Raw genomic sequence first — 25,208 nt, 5'->3', positions numbered from 1 at the left:
TTTCTGTTCCTCCACAGCCCACGCCAACCACTACCGCCAGCCCGCCAGGTTGAAACCCCCGGACTCATCCTTTCAGTTTTTCCACTGTAAATAAATACCCTACGGGGCTTCACAGTATTCTGCCTCCGTTGTCGTGTCCTTGAGCCCCCTCGCCACCGTGGCTTAACAAAAAGACCCGAACTACCCACTGTACATACTTTGTGTTTTGTCCCCCGCCCCCACCTGTGGTGTATGTCCCCACCTGTCCTACCCGCTGTACATACCGTATGTTTTGTTGTACTGTTCTTCCCATGATGGATGTATGTTTATCTTGTAGATAGTAATAGTTATTTGTCTGTATTCTCTTGTAGATAGTACTAGTTTTTTTTCTTTTGTCTGTCTTACATGTAACGATGAATTGAGAATCAAGGACCCCAATTGAAATAAGCCAGTGGCTTTCTTGGGTTTTTATCCTTTTAGTTGACCTTGTATGTAATATGTACTTTCATGTACCTACTTCTGCAAACCTTCTAATAAAGTTTTCAATCAATCAATCAAACTGCCAATGGCCCCGTGCCTGAGCTAGATTACTCTTCTGCTAGAGTGTAAATCGCTTTGGAATAAGGCGTCTGCTAAATGAATGAATGAATGAATGGTCTTTATTGTCATTGATATAGTACAGGTACCAAACAACGAAATTTGGGAGCGGGGGCTCCCCAGGTGCTAGGGGGGGAAAAAAAGGGAAAAAAAGAAAAGAAAAGAAGGGAAAGGAGCTGGTTTACATAAATAAAGGCTATGTACACTATCCACTATACTATACTGTACAAATAAAACACTGTGCTGTACTCTATGCTATGCTATACCTATTCTAACATTTCCTATTCTCTGCAACCTTATGTACCCTAGGGTTGTCATATTGCACATAGTGTTATTGCACATTCATTTAAAGTGTCGCAGTTTGCAGGCTTGAAATGTACACATTTGTGCCTCAGCACTACACCTGATTTTCAATCCAGCAGCTGCCATCAATCCGTCCAGACTGTCCAGGGCCCAGAACCTAGGTCTTTGCTGTGTTCAGGGCCTGGATGGCCCTGGGGTAGAAGCTGAGCTTCAGTCTGTTTGTCCTTGCGAACATGGTCCTGTACCGCCTGTTCGAGGGCAGCCGAACAAAGTGTTCGTACCCAGGGTGGGATGGGTCTCTGGAGATCTTGGAGGCCTTCCTGAGGCAGCGTGTGTTGTACAGCTCTTCCAGAGAGGGGAGGGGGGCGCCGGTGATCTTCTGGGCCGTTCTCACGACTCTCTGTAGCGCATTCCTCTCTGCGGCTGTGCAGCTGGAGAACCAGTTGCAGATGCAGTAGGTGAGGATGCTCTCCACTGCGCAGCGGTAGAAGGCCACCAGCATCTCCTGTCTGATGTGGTCTTTCCTGAGGACTCTCAGGAAGAAGAGCCGCTGTTGTGCCTTCTTGATGATGGCTGCTGTGTTGTTCTTCCAGGACAGGTCATCCTGTAAATGCCAAACATGTCAATGTAAACGTACCTGTATCTGGTAACTGTACAGGTACCCGAACCCCACTGCAACCTTATAACATGGCAAGTAGTGTAAACAATGTATTCAAGGTCTGTGCTTAGTAAGTTTATCTGAGGACAACGCAATGTGAAATAGCCTACACTTTAGAGCTCTTTGGAGTGATGGAATTGATACAATAACAAACCAATTCTGCAACAATATGATGTTTAATCCGTGTAAATAGTAGGAATAGGCTACTGGGTAATGAAGTAGCCTACTTCATCATGGTACACTTGTTGACATTTTGTGAGCTTAGAATTATAAGGTTCTATCTCCGTTTAGGGTAGTTCAGAGATATTGAGCGTCAAAGTTTTTACATTCCATTATGTTTTGTGAGATGGAACCTTTGTATTTTATGAATTACTAACTCAAAAATGTCAACATTTTAAAATTAACACCACATAGGCATTAATAAACACCTAATGGATCAGATTATGTAAAAAAACTCAATTTTGACAAAAATGGAGATAGAACCTTATAATTCTAACGTCACGATTTGCTATAACATAAATGGCCACAAGAGGGCATACAAATACCATGCCTATCCGGAAGATACACATGCACAAGCAAAGCTGCTTCCCTTCCACCACCCCGCTGACTGTAGCCAGTGAAGATGGCGGCGCCCGGCCCCGGAGCTCCTAGACGGCTGGTCCAGTATGTGGTGGTCCGGGCCGACCTGGTCCACGCGCTGGCCTGGCCTCTGGGCGCGGTAATCACCCAGGCTTGCCACGCCGCCACCGCCGCGATCCACCTGAACTACGACGACCCCGACACACAGGAATACCTGGCAGAGCTCGACAGCATGCACAAAGTAGTACTTCAGGTAGATAGACCAGCTGTGTTACTTTGCTATTAGGCTAAATCAATATATTCAAATCAATCTTAAGGAAACATTCTTTTTATTCACGTTGGTGAATGAGGTACGCGGGGCGTTTAAGGGGGCAAGCACGTGGGCGTACTCGTGTGGCGCAGGGTGCCTTCGTTTTAGAACGCCTGGCATTCCAGTTAGGCGTGGTTTTCACCTACGAACCGATGGAATGGTTAAAAAGGTGCAAAACTCGCCCAACCGAGGCACCGGGCAAGCAAACGAACGCAATTTTTCTTTTTTTTGGAGCATCCATTTTTTTGGAGCATCCCTCTGCACACAGTGGTCTCATTGCAATAACTAAGGATAAATACAGTCTGTATTACTCTTGATAAGTGTCTCCATACAAAATACAATGGGCTGGTTGTGTTGTGAAAACAAACGGAGGCTTGCATGTGTTTCTGTGTTCCTCAGGCTCCAGACCAGGCCTCCTTATCCAGCCTATCAGAGACGCTGACAGAGAAGGGCGTGGCTCACAAGCTGTGGGTGGAGCAGCCGGAGAACGTGCCCACCTGTCTGGCCCTGAAGCCGTACCCCAAAGAGACTGTCCACCCGCTACTGCGCAAGTTCAAACTGTTCAAATAACATAAGGGAGGGTCGGGGGTGGTGGTGGCGGCTTAGTAGGACTGGTGATCAGAAGGTCATAAGTTCAAATCCCACCTAGGGAACACCACCACTAGTGTGCGCTTGAGTGAGGTGCTTAGCCCTAAGTTACTCCAGGGAGACTGTCTGTCCCTGTAATCTGTAAAGTCGCTTTGGATAAAAAATTTAAAATGTCTGAAAACTATAAAACCAGAGGCATGTTGTGTATGGACCATGATGTCTTCTTTGGGAGTTGACCTGTACATCTTGGTGATGCTGCGTCTCATCTTCGCTGTTGAATTCTCCTGGATGAAGAAGGTGGACCGCTCTGACACCTCCTACAGTAACATGCTAACGTCATTCTCTGAATGGTGCCGCTCTGACAGAAACGCATGCAGCAGCGTCATGCTCCACTGCATAGCAACACGGACACTAACCTCATTCTCTGAATGGCGCCATAGAATGCCAGTCATACATAGGCAGGCATTCAAAGAGGGGATGTTTCTATCTACCTTCATTGAGGTGGACTTGAATGAACTATGTAGCACAGGGGCCAGCTGGGTCAACTGACATGGATGAGCTGAGCTTTCTTTGGTTGGGGGGAGAGGGAGGGGGGGGGGGGTGGTTGGAGTCCATTTGAACATGATGACTATGACTCGTAATTGTGAATGTTTTGAGTAGGATTCATTCACTTCAGGAAATCAGCGTGCAATTAAAAACCTCTGATGAAGTCATTGGTGTCTTTCTCTGTTCCTCATCTTGTCTGCCAACACAGTGCATGCCTATGAAGTGTGCGGTTTGAAGTGATAGTGTGTGATGTCAATGAAACTGATGTGAAACAGCAGTGGAACTAGACATTGGAGGACCGGCTCATTGTGATGCAGGGATTGGAACTGAATTCTACCTCCACCAGCCTCACCTGAGTGAAAAAGAGTACACCAGAAATCCATATCAAGAATATCATACCACTGTATTAGAAAGACTCAACCGGGGGTGCTTGGTGGTGTAGCACACTAAGGTGTCAGCCATGTAATCGCAGGGTCCCCGGTTCGAATCGGGCTGTCGACATATCCTGCATGTCATCCCTCCTCTCACCCAGCCTTCCTGTCAATCTCTACTGTCGCTATCCCAATAAAGCAGAAATGGTCTAAAAACAAAAAAAGAGAAAGACTGGACCACAGAATCAACCACCACCAGAAAGTCCTGTTTTAAATGGTGCTTTTATTGCAATGTGTTGCATTCTCACATTCATGGATGTTATAGATCTGTTAGTCGAAAAAGCATCATCTCCTTCAAGGTCAGCATCCTCACCTTGTAAAAAGCAACAGAGGGACCGAACGCACGAGGTGTGTGTGTGTGTGTGTGTGTAGTAGAAGTGTGTAAACTTTGAACTAATCCCAGTTTGAGCAGCCAACATACCTCCAAAAATGGACAGACAAATAAGACTGATCAGTAGATGCAAAAAAAAAACAACAACAAAAAAAAACACACAGTTTGTTTAGTTTTTCAGCCTACAGTTACTTCCTGTAGGGGACTGGACCCAGTCAGAGACTGATTGTCGACAACGTCCTCAGAAAAGTAGGATTTCTCCCCAGGTGAGGACACCTGGACACAGAAATAAAAACATGCATAAATTCTCCCAGATACAACTTCATTCATATTGTCCCCCCACAGCTGCATCAGCGGCTCTCTAAAAAGAACTTACACAAGTATAATATACAAAACTGGACAAAATGAGTAAAATGTATAATATATATATTTATATTTATTTATATTAATTTTTACAAGGAGAAAGTGGAACCTGGTTGTTGTTGTTGTTTTATGAGAGAGGCCATTGCTCTTTTTTTAAAGTGGTGAGATACTAAGCTTGTGATGTCGTCTTTCAACCACAACCAACTTCGGTCTCGATAAGGCAGCACTTACAATACTTGACAAACACAACATCAGCAAACAGTTGCTCCAATTCCCTCAGGTTGACTGAGAGGTTTTACCTGTATATAGAGAGTAGTGGGGTACTCTATCCATCTATCTAACTATCTAATACCTGTTTATACAGAGAGGAGTGGGGTACTCTAACTAATACCTGGAGGAGAGGTGTACTCTCACTATCTAATACCTGTACATACTGATGAGAGAAGTGGGGTACTCTAACTATCTATCTAACTATCTAATACCTGGAGATGTGGGGTACTCTAACTATCTAATACCTGTTTATACAGAGAGAGGAGTGGGGTACACTAACTATCTAATACCTGTTTATACAGAGAGAGGAGTGGGGTACACTAACTATCTAATACCTGTTTATACAGAGAGAGGAGTGGGGTACTCTAACTATCTAATACCTGTTTATATAGAGAGGGGAGTGGGGTACGACGAGTGGGGTACTCTAACTATCTAAGCATGTTACTACAGTACCACAGAAGGCAGGGTGTGACATCACGGTGACTAGAGGAGGACAGACTGGGGTTTAGTAGTAGTGATGTAAAAGTTAATGTAAAGTTAACCTAGTACTAGTAGTAGTAGGCCTATGACTGCTACTACTGGAAGGGAGGGAGGGGGGTATATAGACTAGTCTAGAACAGGTGTTATGGAGCAGTAGGCAGAGATTCAGTTAGGAGGAATGTTTAGAACATTTAAAGCTGCAGGACACAACGGTTGTAAAGCCTGTTAGATGATTGGCAGAGGGGAAAGGGAGCAGGGGGTCACCTGAAGAAGAGCTAGTTAGGCATAGTTTAGTTTCGACTGAGGGTCTGTAGCAGAGATAGAACTAGTATCGTAAAGGAAACTACAGAGAGTCGTAGAAGAGAGGACATAGCTCTCTCGTCTGTCGTCATAACGACGGGCTACAACCAAGTTCTTTACGAAGAACCTGAGAAAGTTTGGGCTTACTAAAGAAGTCAATGATTTTACTTTAGTTTTTTTTTTCTTCTTCTTTTTACATTCAGGGGATTTTTTTTCTTTCATTTTCATAATCGTAATTATGACAGTCATCTGATTTGAACGTGAGTATTCGTGATGGCCTCTTTCCTCTTATAAATTCTGATATAAAGTGCAAAATTAGATTGTATTTCCTGCAAATTCCTGGAATATTTAGATTTTTTTTGTAAAAAAGTCATGTAAAATACAGCAAACTTGTTTTTATAAAGGTAAAGATAAGACAATCCTCGTCAAACAAGAACATCGTCATCAAACAGCAAGGAGCAGGCCTCTTTGCCGCAAATATATACAAGAGGCACGTCAAATTTGGTATAAAGTATTCAGCTAAATAAATTGAAATATGTCATTATAACCGTAATCTGTGAAATTCCATTGATAGTTTTGGAATCATGATTCTGAACTATCAACTATGGTTATCTGAATAAAACAATTATAATAATAAAAAACGAAAATCTGTATTCTGCGGTGAATAAACTTGAATAAACAAATTACTTAAAAATATACCTGGGTGTGGTAAGTCATTGATTCACATTTGTGTGTCTCTTTGAAATACCTAAATTAGTGTGACATAAGTGCTTTTCATTTAAGTGCATAGCTAGCTGTTATAAGATCATTTTTTCCTGTAAGCAGAGACAGCAGTGGCCTCAAGAAAAGGACCATCAGCATCGCTGCTACGAGGAGTCAGTACCAACAGGGAGAAGTCGACTACTGATCAGACTTTGGGAAACTCCAAAGAATAGAAGAACGAGTACATACAAATACTATAGTTAATATGTCACTTGTCAGTATCTAAGGACAGATTGTGTTGAAAAAAGGAACAACAAATAAAGGACAGACGGACATGCAGCAAAGCACAGACTTCTCGTCCTTAGTAGCGAGGTCAAAGAGCTACGTGATGTTTGGGGTAAGGGACTATTTTCTCTTTAGAAAAGTGAACAAACGCTACATTTTTTTTCTCTCGTTCCAATTGCATGAGGCTTTGCATATGATATGGATTAAACGTCTTGAAGCTTTGGTCATTACTTATGACAATGCAAAAACTACATCAGGCGATCTAAAGAAGCCACTTAGAACAGCAGAGCAAGGCTTCCCATCGTCCCAGGTTCCACTTTCTCAGATCTGTTTAAACTTTTGACAACAGAGAAATTAAATAATATGGCCTTTTTTTTTTCTTCTTTTTCTATTTTTTCTTTTTTTTTTCTTTAAATGAACCCGTACAAAAGCCAGTCCACGCTGCTTCTCTCTCAGTAAAATCACATTCAGCAGTCGCTAAACCATTCTCTCCAATATAGAGCTGTCTGTATACCCACAGGAAATATGCAGGTATCTTAAAAAAAAAAGGAGAAAAAAAGAACATAAAAAATCAGGACATATTCGTTTTCCATCTTAAACAACAGATATACAGTATCAATCACTTACATACACACTCTCAGACAGTCAAATACATCGGAAAAAAATAAAAAATAAAATAAAATGGAAGCAAGTAGTTATTACCACAAACTTGGAGCACTACAATTGGTTGATTCTGAACAAATACATATTCACATTGTCTGTTATATACAAGTTAACATGTTGAACCAGTTAAAACATTTACCTTGTACCTGTACTGGATGAGCAGTCTTTGCCAATGAGTGGCTCTTGCATAAAAAGAACGTCTACTTGTTAATGTGCACGGTTTTCATGGTGCTTTGTATTTGGCATATGTTATCCAAAATGATAAACAGTTAAAATTGACAGATTTCGGATAAACCTAACACAATTGAAACTGCACTTGATGTAGTTCTGTTGTACTAACACTATATTCTCTGCAGGAATGCCCTTTCCGCGGTGAAGAGAGAAAGGCTGGTGAACATGATGTCCATGACAAGGATGCGTGATCCTCTTTAACACCTGTGCTGAGTGGGAGGCCTTCAGTAAGCTGGTGCCCTATACAAACCAACGCATACTGACAACAAACACAATCCTTCCACACTGTGAACTTGTGTTGCTTCTGTGTCTTCTTGGGTGTATATTTACATAAACCAAACGGTGGGTCATGAAAAAGTCCTTAACCTCAACCAGTGTGGACTGTTTTAACGGTTAACTCCCAACTCCCCGCCCCTCCCCCATTTCAATTATGAAGGAGAATAACATTACCAGAGAAAAACATTAAATTCAGTCTGTTACAAAAAAGCTAATTGAATGGCATGTACAGTGTGAGGTAATTACAACAAGGTGCACAAACACTTCATCTATGAATCCTACATAGATTTTCAGGTAGAAACGTGGAAAAAGGATAGTTATTCAAATAACAAAGCAATATTTGAAGGGCCTTAACAGATGGACAGTGGCAGTTGGTGTGTCATATCAAGTGAAGTTGACCTGTTTGACAAGTGAAGTCTTTCTGTATAAGTCTCCCAATCGAAATCGTTACCAGCTCTTCAAGAAACAACACACCAAAAAGATGCCATTTTGAGGATCAAATTCTAAATCAAAATGGAAATCTAATTCTAAAATACTGTTGAAGAGGTGCTGGTGGCAAGAGTCCTCCTGAACCATTGTTTGGGCATTAAGCACACACACACTTGAGCATTTCAACTGGACACAGTGATTCCCAAATTATACAACATTGTAGGAGTTGGCCAAAGTTAAAAGTGAGGGCTTGGTAGGAGGTGACCACGCATGCTGTTATCTCCTTATCTCCTGCCCCTCTGTTTGTAGCTGTGCTCGGGGTAATGATGCACACTTTGTGAAATACCTTGTAAAATACACAGTGAGACATCGATTTGGACCACACAGACACTTATCCTGTTTTGAAAGCTTTCTGCTTTCAGAAACCCCCTAGACTTGAAACTTGATTAATTAAGAATACAACATTGTCCAACTTATTTCTACTGTTATTGCTCCTTGTTGACAGCTTTGTTTCTCAGTTGACCACCCCCACCCCCCAAAAAACAAAACAAAACACCTAATAACTGATGGCAGTTGGGGAGTTGTACTGTATGTGAATGTGTTAATGTAAATATCAACAGAGGTTAGTGCTGATATACAGTGTCTGACTGGGCAACAGTAGTCACATGATGAGCTGTAGTGTGTAGCCAGTGGAGTGACGTCATCATCACAGGCTGAGCAGAGAGGCTTGAGGAGAGAGAGAGGAATTGTGTTTCTGTGACATAAAAAAAAAAAAGATCCATTAAACTTTAAATCACTTTCTTGGTTAGGAAATTCTACACTTAAAAACCTATTCATTAATGTCGTTGAGTAATATAGGCCAAATCCCGTGCCGGTTTTGCATTGCGGTAGGTTTAAGGGGATTGGAACATTCAATGGGATGCCAAAGAGCAAGAGCTAGCCATTTTTAGAAATCAATCGCTCGAATTCTTTACCAAGGTTTTTCTTTTTCACATTTCTGAACACGAGCCAGTTTCCCCGACCACAGCAACACTTAGCAGTATTACATTGTCATGATGCCAAACATCACCTTGTATAACTGACATATTAGATGCTCTCAAAAAAAACAACAACAAAAAACAAAGCAATACCTGCATTGAATCACAATATATATATATATATATGTATATATATGTATATATATCGATTGAGTTCAATATGACAGTTTGCTTCATAGAGTAATTCATTTAGGCTTTTTTTTCTGAAAGGAAAGTAAAAAGTGTGAACTCATCCCAAATCTTTGTCCGTCTGTGCTGTACAATACCACTCATCTGCACGGTACACGTCATGGCAAACAACACTGCTAGGCCCAGGCCCAGGTCCAGGTCCAGGTCCAGGGAGGGTCCACAGGGACAGGGACAGGGACATGGAGGGTCTAGAGGTCTAGAGGTCCAGGGACAGGGAGAGCGTAGAGGTCTAGAGGTCCAGGTCCAGGTCCAGGGAGGGTCCACAGGTCCAGGGACAGGGACATGGAGGGTCTAGAGGTCCAGGTCCAGGGACAGGGAGGGTCCAGGGAGAGCCTAGAGGTCTAGAGGTCCAGGGACCGGGAGAGCCTAGAGGTCTAGAGGTCCAGGGACAGGGAGGGTCTAGAGGTCTAGAGGTCCAGGGACAGGGAAGGTCCATAGGATCCGGGGTCCAGGGACAAGGAAGACCCAGAGATATGGGGATAGGGAGAGACCAGCGGTCCAGGCTACAGGGACAGGGAGGGTCAGAGGAGAGAGAGGGTCAGGGGAGAGAGAGGGTCAGGGGAGAGAGAGGGTCAGGGGAGAGAGAGGGTCAGGGGACAGAGAGGGTCAGGGGAGAGAGAGGGTCAGGGGACAGGGAGGGTCAGGGGACAGAGAGGGTCAGGGGAGAGAGAGGGTCAGGGGACAGGGAGGATCAGGGGAGAGAGAGGGTCAGGGGACAGGGAGGATCAGGGGAGAGAGAGGGTCAGGGGACAGGGAGGGTCAGGGGAGAGAGAGGGTCAGGGGAGAGAGAGGGTCAGGGGAGAGAGAGGGTCAGAGGACAGGGAGGGTCAGGGGACAGGGAGGGTCAGAGGACAGGGAGGGTCAGGGGACAGGGAGGGTCAGGGGACAGGGAGGGTCAGGGGAGAGAGAGGGTCAGGGGAGAGAGAGGGTCAGGGGACAGGGAGGGTCAGGGGAGAGAGAGGGTCAGGGGAGAGAGAGGGTCAGGGGACAGGGAGGGTCAGGGGACAGAGAGGGTCAGGGGACAGGGAGGATCAGGGGACAGGGAGGGTCAGAGGACAGGGAGGGTCAGGGGACAGGGAGGGTCAGGGGACAGGGAGGGTCAGGGGAGAGAGAGGGTCAGGGGACAGAGAGGGTCAGGGGACAGGGAGGATCAGGGGACAGGGAGGGTCAGGGGACAGGGAGGGTCAGAGGACAGGGAGGGTCAGGGGACAGGGAGGGTCAGGGGACAGGGAGGGTCAGGGGAGAGAGAGGGTCAGGGGACAGGGAGGGTCAGGGGACAGAGAGGGTCAGGGGACAGGGAGGATCAGGGGACAGGGAGGGTCAGAGGACAGGGAGGGTCAGGGGACAGGGAGGGTCAGGGGACAGGGAGGGTCAGGGGAGAGAGAGGGTCAGGGGACAGAGAGGGTCAGGGGACAGGGAGGATCAGGGGACAGGGAGGGTCAGGGGACAGGGAGGGTCAGGGGACAGGGAGGGTCAGGGGACAGGGAGGATCAGGGGAGAGAGAGGGTCAGGGGACAGGGAGGGTCAGGGGACAGGGAGGGTCAGGGGACAGGGGACAGGGAGGGTCAGGGGACAGGGAGGGTCAGGGGACAGGGGACAGGGAGGGTCAGGGGACAGGGGACAGGGAGGGACAGGGGACAGGGAGGGTCAGGGGACAGGGGACAGGGAGGGTCAGGGGACAGGGGACAGGGAGGGTCAGGGGACAGGGAGGGTCAGGGGACAGGGGACAGGGAGGGTCAGGGGACAGGGGACAGGGAGGGTCAGGGGACAGGGGACAGAGAGGGTCAGAGGACAGGGAGGGTCAGGGGACAGGGGACAGGGAGGGTCAGGGGACAGGGGACAGGGAGGGTCAGGGGACAGGGAAGGTCCAGCAGTCCAGGGAGAGGGAGAGGGAGAGCCCAGCGTGCCTCCGGTTCACAGCAGCTGTGGAGTTCAGAATAAATGTGTTGGACAGATAGTTTAACAGTCTGGTTTTAGTTTTGAAAAAAGTTATGTCCTCCCAGGAAAAGACAGTGTAGTAGTCAGTCAGTCAGTCAGTCAGCAAGTCAGTCAGTCAGTCTGTCAGTCAGCCAGTCAGTCAGCCAGTCAGTCAGAGTATCCCAGCCTGGCCGTGACACTTGGTTCTCTGACCACAACCGCCAGAACAACAGAACAGAAAACTACACAAAAGAAGAAGAGCTGGGAACTCCAACTCCCATCAGGCACTGCAGCGGAGAGAGCCAAGCCAGTCACAGATCCAGCTGAAACTGAGCTTCTTCCCATTGCAGAGGGTTTTACAAAAAATAAACAAACAAACAAAACACAAAAAAAACATTCTCAAAACGTAGTCCCTCCCCAACCGTGCACACAACATCGCCCGTGGCAACGGTGACGGGCTCCCTGCCCGAAGCTGAGCTCAGCGTCGCTCGCGCATCCCAAGGTGCACTGCGACAGCCTGGCGGAACGGATTCCTGTGTTTAGACGCCGCCGCCGACGATGATGATGACGACGGCAGCTTGGCAAATCTGGAACGTGGTGATTCCTTCTCAGAACAGGAAGCAGAACTTTGTGTAGAGAAACTTAGGTAACCAGGGACGACGCGCTGCCTTCACGGAGCCTAGGCGGGCACGCAGACAGGCAGGTGTGGAGAGCAGACAGGCAGGGGGGAGCTGATACTGTTACCGCCCACCCCGGTCTCCCCTACAGGGTGCACACACACACACACACACACCCCGCCTATGGCCCTCAAGTCCAAACCAATCCTGCAGGTGTCTGAAACCAAAGGTGAGAAAGAGAGAGGTGTTGGTTTGTTGGTTTGTTGGTTGGTTGGTTGGTGTTGGTTGGTGGTGGTTCCTCCAGTTCCAGGGGGGAGTCACTCTGTGAGCAGCTGCTGGAGGAGACTCTTCTGCTGGGCCTGGCTGCTCTGGGAGCCGTGGGGGACCCCCTTCTGAGGAACCATGGAGCTCTGCTGGGCCAGGTACGAGTCGCTGCCCACCAGGTTCACCGTACACTGGACATCCGCAAACACCTGGACCTGCTGCACCTGGAGAGAGAGGGAGGGAGGGAGGGGAGGGAGGGAGGGAGGGGGAGACAGATTGAGGAAGAGAGAGAGAGGGAGGGAGGGAGGGAGGAGAGGGAGGGAGGGAAGGAGGGAGGGGGAGACAGATTGAGGGAGAGAGAGAGAGAGAGATAGAAAGAGAGAAGAAGAGAGAGATAGCCAAAAATAGATTTAGATTCAATTTGATTGTCATTGCACATAGTACTGACACAGCGAAATGTAGTTTGGCATCTAACCAGATAGTGTAAATAGTGTCACGGTGCAAAAGACATGATATTGTAGACAGTGCATGGTATTACAGTGTAAAGTATTACAGTGAGTATAAATAAATGAATATAAAAAGTGAATATATATGTGAGATGAATATCAATATGATATGTACAGTTAAAATATATGGACAGTATGATATATACAGAACCAGGACAGCAGGTCTTGAGGTATGTAACATATATGTAAGATGTATAATTAGAGACCAATATAGTGAATATGGTACGAGGAAACAAACAGTAGAGCAAAAGCTAAAGGGAAGTCCTGAGTGTGCAGCCAGTAGAGGTGTGGGGGGAGGGCACACTGATACTGGGAGTCAACGTTCCTCCTGTTGGGGGATGGGGGGTGGGTCTAGGCTAGCGCCGGGATTTTGAGTTCAGCAGAGTGACAGCTGCAGGGAAGAAGCTGTTTGTGAGCCGGCTGGTAGGGGAACATGGACTCCTGTACGGTCTCCCCCGGATGGGAGGAGGGCAAACAGTCTGTGGCTGGGGTGAGAGGTGGCCCTACTGACGCCAGTGGGGAGACCCCTCCACCCCATAGACATAGAGAAAGAATGAGAGACAAATGGTCGTGAGAGAGAGAGAGGGATGGGAAGAGAGAGAGAGAGCGAGAGAGAGAGAGAGAGAGAAAGAGAGAGGGAGAGAGAGAGAGAGATGGGGGGTTCACAAGAGCAGCGACAGCAGAACTGTAAGAGGAGAGTTCCGGAATGTTGGCGACCTCACCTGCTGGTCGGTACACATGGAGCTGATGTTGCCGAGGTTACTGTTGCCCATGCCAACGGGTGGTCCCATGGGAGGTAGCGAGCCCACCCCCCCTGACCCCCCGGCCATGGACACGGTAATGCTCATGTTGTTGTACACCCCCTGCTGGCCGAAGGCCTGAGGTGCACTCTGGCCCGACGGGCTGAACAAGCTAACACACACACACACACACACACACACACACACACACACACACACACACACACAGACACACACAGACACAGACACAGACACACACACACAATTAATAACATCAACGATGAATTGCGAGGGAATTGAGACATCAAATTCAAACATTGTTCAAAACAAAACAACACACAACTACAAACCCCCCCCCTTACAGTATATATCTGTATCAGGGGGAGGCTGGTGGACGTCCTCCGATTCGTCTACCTCCACCAGCCTCCCCCCTGATCTCCGTGCCTGAGCTGACACGGCGCCAGCCTCTCACCTGTTGCCGCCGAGGCCGGCCTGTGGCCAGCTCTTCAGGTCAGGTGACTGGTACCCTGGAGGCGGCTGCTGGAGCAGAGGACTCTGGGAGGTGGAGTTCTGCGGGGACAGCAGGGGGCTGGTGGGGCTGAGGTCAGGGAAGGATGAGTCTCCCTGCGGCACCAAACCTGCAGGCCGAGACAGCAACAGGGTAGCTAGCGGTTAGCAGGCTACGCTAAGGCACGTGCACACGTTGTCAGTTGTGTCAGTTGAGGGGAGGCTGGTGGAGGACGAAATTGTAATGGATGGAATGGAATGTGTTTGATACCGTTCCTCGTTCCGTCCAGGAAGGGCTTTACATCCTAGACAAATATCCATGCTGTCAGCACGTTGAATCACATCCTGGCGATAATCTGTGCTAATCTGACGATAACCTGTGATGATCAAACGATAATCTGTACTAATCTGACGATAACCTGTGACGATCAGACGCACGAGAGATCGTCCCGACGCCGCTGCTCGACTCACCTGCTCCTCCGCCGAACTGCTGGAAGAGGCCAGGCTGCACCAGCTGGCCCTGCATCCCCCCCAGCAGCGCCTGGGTCCCCAAGGACCCGCGGCCGGACAGCTTGGGGTCCAGAGGCCCCCCCAATCCCATGGGAGTGAAGTGGCCGGGGGAGGTGGAGGGGTTCCCTGGCATGGGGCTGTAGCTCGGGGGGAAGACGAACTGCTGCTGCTGCTGCTGCGGGCTCTTCTGGGCCCGCATGGGCCCCCCGGCCACCCCCACCCCCCCGGCCACCCCCACCCCCACGCCAGCGCCGCCTATGCCCTGCCTCATCAGCAGGACCTTCTGCTGGAGGAGCTGCCTCTGGCGGTGCTGGAAGCTGTACAGCTCCCTCTGCCGCTGGGCCAACATCTGGGCGTTGAGAGGCGGCTGGAGGGAGGGGGGGGGGAGGGGTGAACAGGTGAATTAGTATTCACACCAATAACATGTTAGCTCTGGAAGGAATAAACACAGAGAAGTGAACACTTCTGGACTAGAGAAGGTGAAGAGAGCTGACCCTGAATCTGGTGTTAAGAATGCAAAGGAAGCAAGCACTCACCTGAGAGGGCATCTGGGGCTGCTGCACTCCCTGACGCATCCCCATGGCAACGTGCGCTCCCCCTGGAAACTGGCTCATGGCAGCCAGCCTGTTCTGGAGCTGGCAGAGAGAGAGAGGGAGAGAGTCAAACCAGTGGAGGGAGGAGAGGAAGGAGGGATAGAGGGGTGAGGAAAGGATAGAGAAGAGAGGAGGGGAGGAGAGGAGGAATAAAGGGAGGAGAGGAAGGAGGGATAGAGAGAAGAGAAGAAGGAGAGGAGGGAGGAAGAGGGAGGAGGGAAGTATAGAGAAGAGAGGGGGGAGCGGAGGAGTAAAGGGAGGAGAGGAAGGAGGGAGAGCAAGGAGAGGAGGGAAGGAGAGGAGGAATAGAGAGAGGAGGAAATGATAAAGAGAGGAGGAGAGGAGAGGAAGAATAGAGGGAGGAAAAGAGGAAAGGATGGAGAGAACAAAGGAGTAAAGGAAAGGAGGAACAGAGAGAGAGAGAGAGAGAGAGAGAGAGAGAGAGAGAGAGACAGAGAGAAGGAGGGAGAGGAAAGGTTATCGAGAGTTGGTGAGTTGAGAAGATACATGATTAAGGGAGGACCACAAGTGAGTCAGATGATGGATAGAGAGAAAGAGAGAGAAAGAAGGGTTGAGTCAGAGGACTGATAGAGAAAGAGAGGAAAGGAGAGGAGGACTCTATTAATATACGTATTCAACCTCTACTTTGACAGGGTCTCTTATAATACGCGCTGGTGGCAGACGCACCGCAGAAGCAGTCATCACCGGCTTTATACAGAACCAGGCACGTAAATCACCATGACTAAGAGACGCATATGTAAAAGGTGTGTGTGTGTGTGTGTCAACTGTAATGAGACCTTGGAGAAACATCGTGATTAACATTAGCGTGTGTGCGCGTGTGTGTGTGTGTGTGTGTGAGTGTGTGTGAGTGCGTGTGTGTGATTAACATTAGTGTGGGTGTGTTGTCTGAGAGCGGGGAGAGAAAGAGAGAGAGAGAGAGAGAGAGAGAGAGAGAGAGAGAGAGAGAGAGAGAGAGAGAGAGAGAGAGAGAGAGAGAGAGAGAGAGAGAGAGAGAGAGAGAGAGAGAAGGAGTGAAAACAAAAACACTTCCAACAGGCAGGAAGTGCTTTTTTCTTTTTCCTTTTCTTTTCAGTTTCCACCCATCATCACTCTGCTGTCCCTCTCAGACTGGGCTGCTGGAGGTAGAGATCGGAGGACAGGGCTCATTGTAATGCATGGAACGGAATAAGGGATGGTATCAAGCACATACTCTCTATGTGAAGGAGAGGGAGGGATAGAGAGAGAGATAGTGAGAGAGGGAGAGAGAGCGAGAGAGAGAGAGAGAGAAAGAAAGAAAGAGAGAGAGACATACGTGTTTGATACCATTCCTCATTCCATTCCATACAATACAATCCACCTCCACCAGCCTCCCGACAGTCCACGGGAAACACCATTCAGTCCCACTGGGTTTGTCTTCCTGTGCCATACTTGAGTGTACACAGTCGGAAGCGTACTGACATCACATGACGTAGCTAGCTTATTTCACCACCACGTTAGCTCTGCTTGGCTCCACAATGACCTAGCTAGCCTATTTCACCATGCTACGTAGCTCTGCTTAGCTCCACAATAACTTAGCCTAACCTACAGTATTTCACCGTCATGCTAATTCTGCTGAGCTCCACAATGACCTAGCTAACCTATAATATTTCACCACCATGCTAGCTCTGCCTAGCTCCACAATGACCTAGCATAGCCTATTTCACCACCATGCTACGGTAGCTCTGCTTAGCTTTCCTTTTTTTCTTCTTTTTGTTACATTTAGCAGACGCTTTTACAAAGCGATTTACAATTAGAGATTACTGGGACAGTCCCCTGGAGTAGCTTAGGGCTAAGTGCCTTACTCAAGGGCACACTTTATTCTATTATTGTTATTGATTTTGTATCCTGCTGCAATGCCAATGTCGAAGAATCTAAGCCTAAGAATTGTACTCTTGTGTACCTGCACATTGGATGTAATAAAACCAATTCTGATCTGACTAGTGGTGGGGTTCCCAGGTGGGAACTCATGACCTTCTGATCACCAGTCCAAGTCTATATCAACTAGGCCACCACTACCACTAATTAGCTCCACAATGACCCAGCTAACCTGTTTCACCACCATGCTACAGTAGCTCTGCTCAGCTCCACAATGACCTAGCATAGCCTATTTCACCACCATGCCACAGTAGCTCTGCTCAGCTCCACAATGGGCAATGCCACATTAACACATAATACGAGGCGTAAGAGCTTTAGCGTAGCCAGCTAAGCCTGTGTGTTTAACAAGCGAGAGCTTTGACTGGGATTAGAAGCCAACCCAGCGTGACACCGTGGTTCATTAAGGTAAACAAGGGTCATTAAACACACCCCCTCCTGTGTGTAGCAGAAGAACCCCCCCCCCCCCCCCTCCACTCTGTGTTTAGCAGAAACACACTACACCCCCCCCCTCCCGCCCCCAACCCTCCTGTGTGTACGAGCACAATAACACACATGCCTGTGTGACCCCAACCTTTTTCACACATCTATATATAACAGGGGAGGCTGGTGGCGGTGGAAATCGGAGGTCAGGCTCATTGTAATACATGGAATGGAATGAGGAATGGGTATCAAACACCATGCGTATGTGTGTGTGTTTGATACACTTCTATGCATTTTAATGAGCCCGGTGGGCTCCGATTTTCCGCCTCCACCAGCCTCCACTGATAGTGACACAGGTAGACCTACCATTCCACACATTTTTCTTCGGAGAAAACGTATTAGAATGTGGATCTTATTTATTTTAGTCTACTATTCAATTGTCACTTTATTTTGTTGTTGTTGTTTTGTGGTCTGGGCTGCTGTAACGCCTGAATTCCCCATCAGGGGATCAATAAAGTACCTATCTGTCTGTCTGTCTGTCTGTCTGTCTGTCTGTCTATCTAACCAGCCCCACCCCCCTCCAGCAGTACCTGAACGAGCTCCCCACGCTATCAGGACTGCAGAGTCACTCCCCATCTTCCGCCGTAGACCGAAGACCTCCATCTCTTCAGGCTACACCTTAACTGTCCCTCCTGAGACATCTACTACCCCCCTGTACTGTTTCCCCAGTGTTTCTTCTAGCACTAACGACTGCCAATGGCTCCAGGTCCGAGGGTAGATTACTTTTTCCTGCTATGACTGGTGGATCAATGATTCACTTACTTAGTCAAATGTATTTGTTGTAAGTCGCTTTGGATAAAGGTGTCTACTAAATGCCCCCCCCCCCCCCCCCAAAATGTAAGTACCTGCTGCGGGCCCTGTAGCCTCTGCTGCAGCTGCAATCTCAGCTGGTTGGGGGGCAGCCGCAGCTGGTTGGTCATCCCTGGAGCCCTGACCATGCCAGGCCGCAGAGTCACGCCCATGCCCCCAGGGTAGGCCCCCCTGGGGGCCCCGAAGCCAAGGCCCTGCGCCCCCCCGCCTGCCAGCTCCTGGGGGAACTGGGCTTGGGGGGCAGGGGTGAACTGGGAGGGGTAGCCAGGCAGCTTGGGGTCAACGGAGATGGGGGTGACGGTGGGGGGCTGGGCGGGGAACCGTTGGGGGAGGGGTTCGAAGCAGCCGCCCTGTGGGAGGGAGGGAGAGAGAGGAGGGACACCAGTCCATGAATGACCAATACTGGGTCAGAGTCAAGTGAAAGACCCAACAGATCAATACAGCAGTATTGACCATCGTGCTGATGCTGGTGACTATCCTGTGACGCTTTGTGAACACTTCACTTTCAGTCAAAGAAGAGTACAATACTGTTACAAGGGTTGCTATTGTCATCAATATCATAACCATCACCATCATGACCATCATTATCAGTATTATAACCATCATCATCATCATCATAACCATCATCATCATCATTATCATTATTATAACCATCATCATCATCATAACCATCATTATCATTATTATAACCATCATCATCATCATCATTATCATCATCATCATCACCATAACCATTGTTATCCTTATTATCACCACCTAATGTTAATCACACACACACACACACACACACACACACACACACACACACACACACACACACACACACACACACACACACATAACCATTGTTATCCTTATTCTAACCACCCTCCTCCTCTTCCTCACCTGTACCAGCTTGTCGATGCCCAGGGCCCGGTCCAGCTCTGCCAGCTCACTCTCGTCTGTGCCGCTGAGGAAGGACACCAGCTGGTCCAGGAGAGCCTTCTCATCGTTGCGACCCTCGGGGGTGGTGGGGGGGCACAGCATCTCATCCAGCGGGCACGGGACACACTGCCTGCTCAGGACACACAGAGAGACAGGGGGGGTGTGAGTGTGTGTGAGAGAGAGAGAGTGTGTGTGTGTGTGTGTGTGTGTGTGTGTGTGTACAGCATGTAGGAGATTGAGAGGTGGTGTGTGTGTGTCTGCATCTGTGCGTGCACGTCAGTGTGTGTGTGTGTGTGTGTGTGTGTGTGTGTGTGCCTGCGTTTAGGACCACAGGAAGTCCACTCACTCCTGAGGTGAGGACTGAGGTGCTTGCGCGGGGTTTCCCAGGCCACCGTCGAAGGACAGAGAGTCGGCCAGGGAGGAGAGAGGCTGGAACTGCTGCGAGTCAGACAACTTAGCCAGGCCTGGGGAGAGCAGAGGACAGTACACACATCATCATCATCATCATCATCATCATCATCATCATCATCATACTCTGGATCTCAACTTCCCTGCTGATGCCAACATCACACCGATGTCTGCCAATTGTATAATGAGGTGGTCATTATCATGTCAAAGATCACGATTAAAAAATTATTCAAGATCGATCGATTAAAGTGCCCCCCCCTACCGGGACTGGAGCTGAATGGGTTGAGGCGCCCGGTGTCGGAGAAGGGGCTGCTGCTGTCTTTGGGGGGCTGGAAGGGGTCCGTCTGCCCCTGCCCCTGGCTGGGGGTGGAGGGGCTGCAGAAGTCGAAGGGTGACTGGCTCTGCAGAACCGAGATGTCACACAGGCCTGCGGAGACACACGGACACAGACAGTCACACGGTTAGGAGTGGACCGCTCCCTCTGTGGGCGACCGCACTAGGGGCCTCTCTCAATTCCCTCCCGCCCCCCAACCCTTGAACCCCCCCCCCCACCACCACCCTGACCCCTCCACTGTACCTCGGCTTGGTGTTCCGGGAGACTCCCTCTTCATGCTCACCCCCCTGGGAATGTTGGACTCGCTGGGCTGGGGCTGGGCAGGGGACTGGGCAGGGGACTGGGGCTGAGGCTGGGATTGGGGTTGGGCCTGGGGCAGGGGCAGGGGCTGAGGCAGGGGCTGAGGCAGGGTAGGAGACTGGAGCTGGGGAGCTGGGGACTGCAGCCGGGGCTTGGGCTGGGGCTTGGCCTGGAGCTGCAGCTGGGCCTGGGGGTGGGGATCACCCAGCCCCTCGCTGCCCTGCTTGGCCCCAGCGGGGCCCCTGAGGGTGGGCAGCAGCTGGCTGAAAGGGTCCAGGTCAGCAGGTCCACTGGAAAACTGGAGAGGGAGAGAGGGACGGGGAGAGTGAGAGTGACAGAGAGAGAGAGGGGGAGGGAGGGAGGGGGAGAGAAAGAGTGGGAGAGAGAGAAAGGGACAGTGAGAGGGAGAGAAAGAGTGGGAGAGAGAGAGCAAGGGACAGGGAGATGAAGAGAGAGTGAGAGTGACAGAGAGAGAGAGAGTGAAGGAGGGGGAGAGAAAGTGTGGGAGAGAGAGAAAGGGACCGTGAGAGGGAAAGAAAGAGTGGGAGAGAGAGAGAAAGGGACAGGGAGATAAAGAGAGAGGGGAGGGAGAGAGAGAGAGTGAGAGAGAGCGAGAGAGAGGGGGAGAGAAAGAGAAAGAGGGAGAGAGAGAGAGAGGGAGCAAAGGTCAGGGAACTTCAAACGTTCCTGCTGCAAGCTATGTGCTTGTGGGGAGACAAAGTCCAAGCGCAGGGGGCCGCAAATCAACACAACCAGCTCTTGATTTAAGACACTAGAAGGGGGAGTGTTCGCATAGAGGCCTAGCCTAAACAGACACAAACAGTAAATCATCCTTTCATTTCCTCTAACAAGCGTCCAGCTGCAGGAGACACTCAGGCCCTGTGACGTCCCCCGAGATACCCTGACACCCAGAAACACCCAGGTCAGGGGGGGGGTCAAGGGGAAGGCGGTGGATGGAGGAACGGGGGGAGGACAGGCTCGTTGTAATGGATGAAACGGGATGAGGAATGGCAGCGTTCCGATAGCAACGTTCCGATGGCAACGTTCCGATGGCAGAGTTCCAACGGCAGAGTTCCGACGGCAGCCTTCAGATGGCAACGTTCCGATGGCAACGTTCCGATGGCAACGTTCCGATGGCAACGTTCCGATGACAACGTTCCGATGGCAGAGCTCCGACGGCAGAGTTCCGACGGCAGCCTTCCGATGGCAACCTTCCGATGGCAACGTTCCGATGCCATTCCTCATTCTGTTTCATCCATTACAATGGCTGCGTACATAAATTCGCTCTGGAAATCTGATCAGTGCTCATGGAATGCCTATTGTCCAATCAAATTACTTGGTCCGTTTATGACGTCGACACCCAGTGTGTGCTACTAACGCAGCCAATGAGAACATCCTCCCCTTGTTTCTCCATCCACCAGCCTCCACTGACACATGTACAGTACCTGACAAAAGTTTGGACACACTTGAATGAGAAAATGTGTCCAAACTTATCTTTTCCGCAGTCCTCAATCCTAATATTCTCTCATCTCCAATCAATCAATCAATCAATCAATCAACTAACCAACCAATCAATAAACCAATCAACCACATCCTTTTTGCACAACACCTTTCTCAAAAGGGTGCACTCCCCCTCCGTCCTCTTCCTGAATTCAAAAGCATTGGGATTGGTGTTAGCTCAGCATAGGCTAGAGAAAGCATGGATGGGTGTTAGCTTAGCGTAGGCTAGGCTAGAGAAAGCATTGGATTGGTGTTAGCTTAGCATAGGCTAGAGAAAGCATTGGGATGGGTGTTAGCTTAGCATAGGCTGGGAGAGAGAAGGCGTTGGGATAGGTGTTAGCATAGGCCAGGCTAGAGAAAGCATTGGATTGGTGTTAGCTTAGCATAGGCTAGAGAAAGCATTGGGATGGGTGTTAGCTTAGCATAGGCCAGGCTAGAGAAAGCGTTGGGATGGGTGTTAGCTTAGCATAGGCTAGAGGAAAGCGAGAGGAGGAGGGAGAGCTGTAGTACCGTGTCCCTGGGCCTGCTGTCTCCAGAGCTGGGGCTGGGGCTGGGGCTGGACTTGGGTCCAGGGCTGGGTCCCGGTTTGGGTTTGAGGCAGGCTGTGGCGGTGGCTGTGGCGGTGGCTGTGGTGGCGAGGGCGGCGCATGGCGGCGCGGTCTCTGTGCTGGCCCTCTTCTCCACCTTCACCCGGACCGTCTCCAGACTCAGGACCGCCGGGGGCATGTCGTCCAGGTCCTTCTCGTCCGTGTCCAGGAGGAACCGTAGCAGCTGGTGGTCCTGGGGCTCCCCTCCCCTGGCGCACCCCCCCGGCGTGACAGGGCTGGCCGGGTGCTCCCTCTTGACGTCCAGCTCCTTCCGGCACCCGCCCGCCCCCCCGGGGGCCACCCCCTCCAGGGGGAGCTCGGTGCCGGCGGGGCTGGTGTCCTGGAGGAGGCGATGGAGGATCTTGTGGCGCTCCGTCAGCGTGCTGTGGGAGGCCGGGCACTGGGCGGGGGTCGAGCCGGGGTGAGGAGGAGGGGGAGGGACGGGGGCGGGGTTGGGGTGAGGAGGGGGGGTGCTGGGCTCCCCGCCGGCATGGCTGTTGCTGTTGTCCAGGAGCTGGTTGAGTTTGGGGTTGCCGCCCGGCTGAGAGGGAGGGGGCGCTTTCGAGGAGTCCCCTCCTCCTCCTCCTCCTCCTCCCCCACCTCCTCCCCCCTCGGGAGGCTTGGGCGGGGGAGGGCGAGCAGGGGAGCTGGTGGGGGTGCTGGTTTGTCTCTGAGGGAGGGGGGAGGGCAGGGAGAACCCCAGGGGGGTGCCCGCTCCCCCGTCCCCTCCAGAGTGTCGCCGAATGAGGCTTCCGCCGGCGCCCCCTAGCGCCCCTACTGGGGAGTGCAGGCCGGGCGTGGAGGGGGAAAAAGGGTTCCCTGGGACGCGGGGGCTGCCCCCCAGGCCGGGACTGCCCCTGGGGGGCCGGGGGGACATGAAGGAGGTAGGGGTGGTTGTGAGCGGGCTTCCCAGAGGGGAGGGGCTGTGGACCTGCTGCGGACACAGCCGACTGGGCGTCAGGTATCCCGCTGAATGGCTGTTGGGTGTGGTGGGTGTGGTGGGGGGAGCAGGGCCTTGGCTGGAGCTGTTGCCGTTGTTGAGGTGGAGGCCGGAGGGGAGGCCTGGGGCTTGGCTGACGTCGCTGCCCGGGGGGAGGGCAGGGGAGCGGGAGGCTTGGGAGGGGGCGCCGGGGCTCCCCTGGGCCAGGGGAAGGCTGGGGTTAGTGTTTTCCTGAGAGCTAGCAGTGTTGTGTTCCCTGGTGAAGAGAGAGGGGAGAGAGAGAGAGAGAGAGAGAGAGAGAGAGAGAGAGAGAGAGAGAGAGAGAGAGAGAGAGAGAGAGAGAGAGAGAGACAAACAAACCGGAGCTGTGTGAGACAGGTAATACCCATACAAATGTTTACTGTTTTGCTGTTCATGCAGTTCTGACATTTTATCAACCGATTTTCTATTATTTCATACTAGTTCCATTTGTCTTGTCAATGTTTGACTGTGGTTCTTCATCTAACTGTGTGTGTGTGTGTGTGTGTGTGTGTGTGTGTGTGTGTGTGTGTGTGTGTGTGTGTGTCTGTGTGTGTGTGTGTACTGTCCAGTTAGGATGGGTTGTTTCAGTGTATGTGGAATGTTATTTTTAATGTTATTTGAATAATTATTAGTTATTATTAATTATTAATTATTAGATATTAGTAACATTATTTTGAGTTATGCCTCATAACTGCGTGGGAATTGTTTGATTATAGAGATCAGTTATGCGTAGGGATATTGGGGGCTGTGATTAGGTGCTTAATAGTGGGATACCGTGCGTATGGGTTCATTGTGTGATGCCAGGACTTGAGGGATGCCACGGTTAGTGTGTATGATGCGTGCTTTGTGTAACATTTATATGCTTTGTTTTAGTCATTGAATGTGTCAGAGCTGTGTATTCATGTATGTTTTGTTGTCTGCATTCGCAGGTTTTACAATCTGTTCAATTTTCACTAAAATAAGAGAAAAACGAATTGAATGGTATCCGTGTCCTTCAGTCCAGCCTTTCGGTCGGCGTCAGTAGACCGAACAGTGTGTGTGTGTGTGTGTATACACATGTGTTTGTGTGTGTGTTTCCTGGACAGTACCTGTCAATAGTGTGTATGCCCATGATGAAGGGCTGAACGTCGGGGTTGGGGGGGCAGCAGAACTTGCAGCGTGTCTGAGCGCTCAGGGGGGTGCCGTCGCTCAGGCTGAACCGGTACAGAGGACTGATGGCCGTGCCGTGGGTCATCACTATCAAAACACACACACACACACACACACACACACACACACACACACACACACAATTAGGCTGCTTCTCATTGTGGCCTACTTTCGTCCGCAGAGTTTCTCTCCCTCTCTTCTCATTCCCTCCTACTCACCCTCTCCCCCCCCCCCCCCCTCATCCTCTCCTCCCCCCTCACCTCCCCTCGATCTCTCCCCCTTCCCCTCACCCTCTCCTGCCCATATCTCTCCCCCTCTCCTCCCCCTATCTCTCCCCCCTCCCTCACCCCTCCCTCACCCTCTCCTCCCCCTATCTCTCTCCCCTCCCCTCACCCTCTCCTCCCCCTATCTCTCTCCCCTCCCCTCACCCTCTCCTCCCCCTATCTCTCCCCCCTCCCCTCACCCTCTCCTCCCCCCTCCCTCACCCTCTCCTCTCCCCCGTCCCTCACCCTCTCCTCCCCCCTCCCTCACCCTCTCCTCCCCCTATCTCTCCCACTCCCTCACCCTCTCCTCCCCCTATCTCTCCCCCGTCCTTCACCCTCTCCTCCCCCCTCCCTCACCCTCTCCTCTCCCCCGTCCC

At 50.4% G+C, this 25,208-nt stretch overlaps 2 protein-coding genes across 2 annotated transcripts in view; one reads left to right on the top strand and one right to left on the bottom strand.

Annotated features, from left to right (window-relative positions):
- Positions 1 to 2,149: 2,149 nt before the first annotated feature.
- ptrhd1 (peptidyl-tRNA hydrolase domain containing 1) lies at positions 2,150 to 3,587 on the top strand. Its single transcript, XM_080550621.1, has 2 exons — positions 2,150 to 2,369; positions 2,826 to 3,587. The coding sequence occupies exons 1-2, from the start codon at positions 2,160 to 2,162 to the stop codon at positions 2,994 to 2,996; spliced, it is 381 nt and encodes a 126-aa protein (XP_080406747.1). The 5' UTR covers positions 2,150 to 2,159; the 3' UTR covers positions 2,997 to 3,587.
- Positions 3,588 to 12,398: 8,811 nt separating this feature from the next.
- The window catches only part of ncoa1 (nuclear receptor coactivator 1), a gene marked incomplete at both ends in the record, with an annotated part of 34,226 nt that continues 21,416 nt past the window's right edge, over positions 12,399 to 25,208 (bottom strand). Inside the window, 12 exons of the mRNA XM_080524085.1 lie at positions 12,399 to 12,569; positions 13,574 to 13,763; positions 14,064 to 14,229; positions 14,570 to 14,975; positions 15,145 to 15,243; positions 18,441 to 18,755; positions 19,291 to 19,459; positions 19,676 to 19,793; positions 20,000 to 20,164; positions 20,315 to 20,669; positions 22,382 to 23,654; positions 24,508 to 24,655. Coding sequence (XP_080380211.1) covers positions 12,399 to 12,569; positions 13,574 to 13,763; positions 14,064 to 14,229; positions 14,570 to 14,975; positions 15,145 to 15,243; positions 18,441 to 18,755; positions 19,291 to 19,459; positions 19,676 to 19,793; positions 20,000 to 20,164; positions 20,315 to 20,669; positions 22,382 to 23,654; positions 24,508 to 24,655 — 3,575 coding nt within the window. The remainder of the gene's footprint in view (positions 12,570 to 13,573; positions 13,764 to 14,063; positions 14,230 to 14,569; positions 14,976 to 15,144; positions 15,244 to 18,440; positions 18,756 to 19,290; positions 19,460 to 19,675; positions 19,794 to 19,999; positions 20,165 to 20,314; positions 20,670 to 22,381; positions 23,655 to 24,507; positions 24,656 to 25,208) is intronic.

Source organism: Nansenia antarctica, assembly GCF_963989245.1.
Source record: "Nansenia antarctica genome assembly, chromosome: 1".
Lineage (NCBI taxonomy): Eukaryota > Metazoa > Chordata > Actinopteri > Argentiniformes > Microstomatidae > Nansenia > Nansenia antarctica.
The sequence above is the reverse complement of the archived record's forward strand: the minus strand, read 5'-3'. Positions and strand labels throughout refer to the sequence as shown.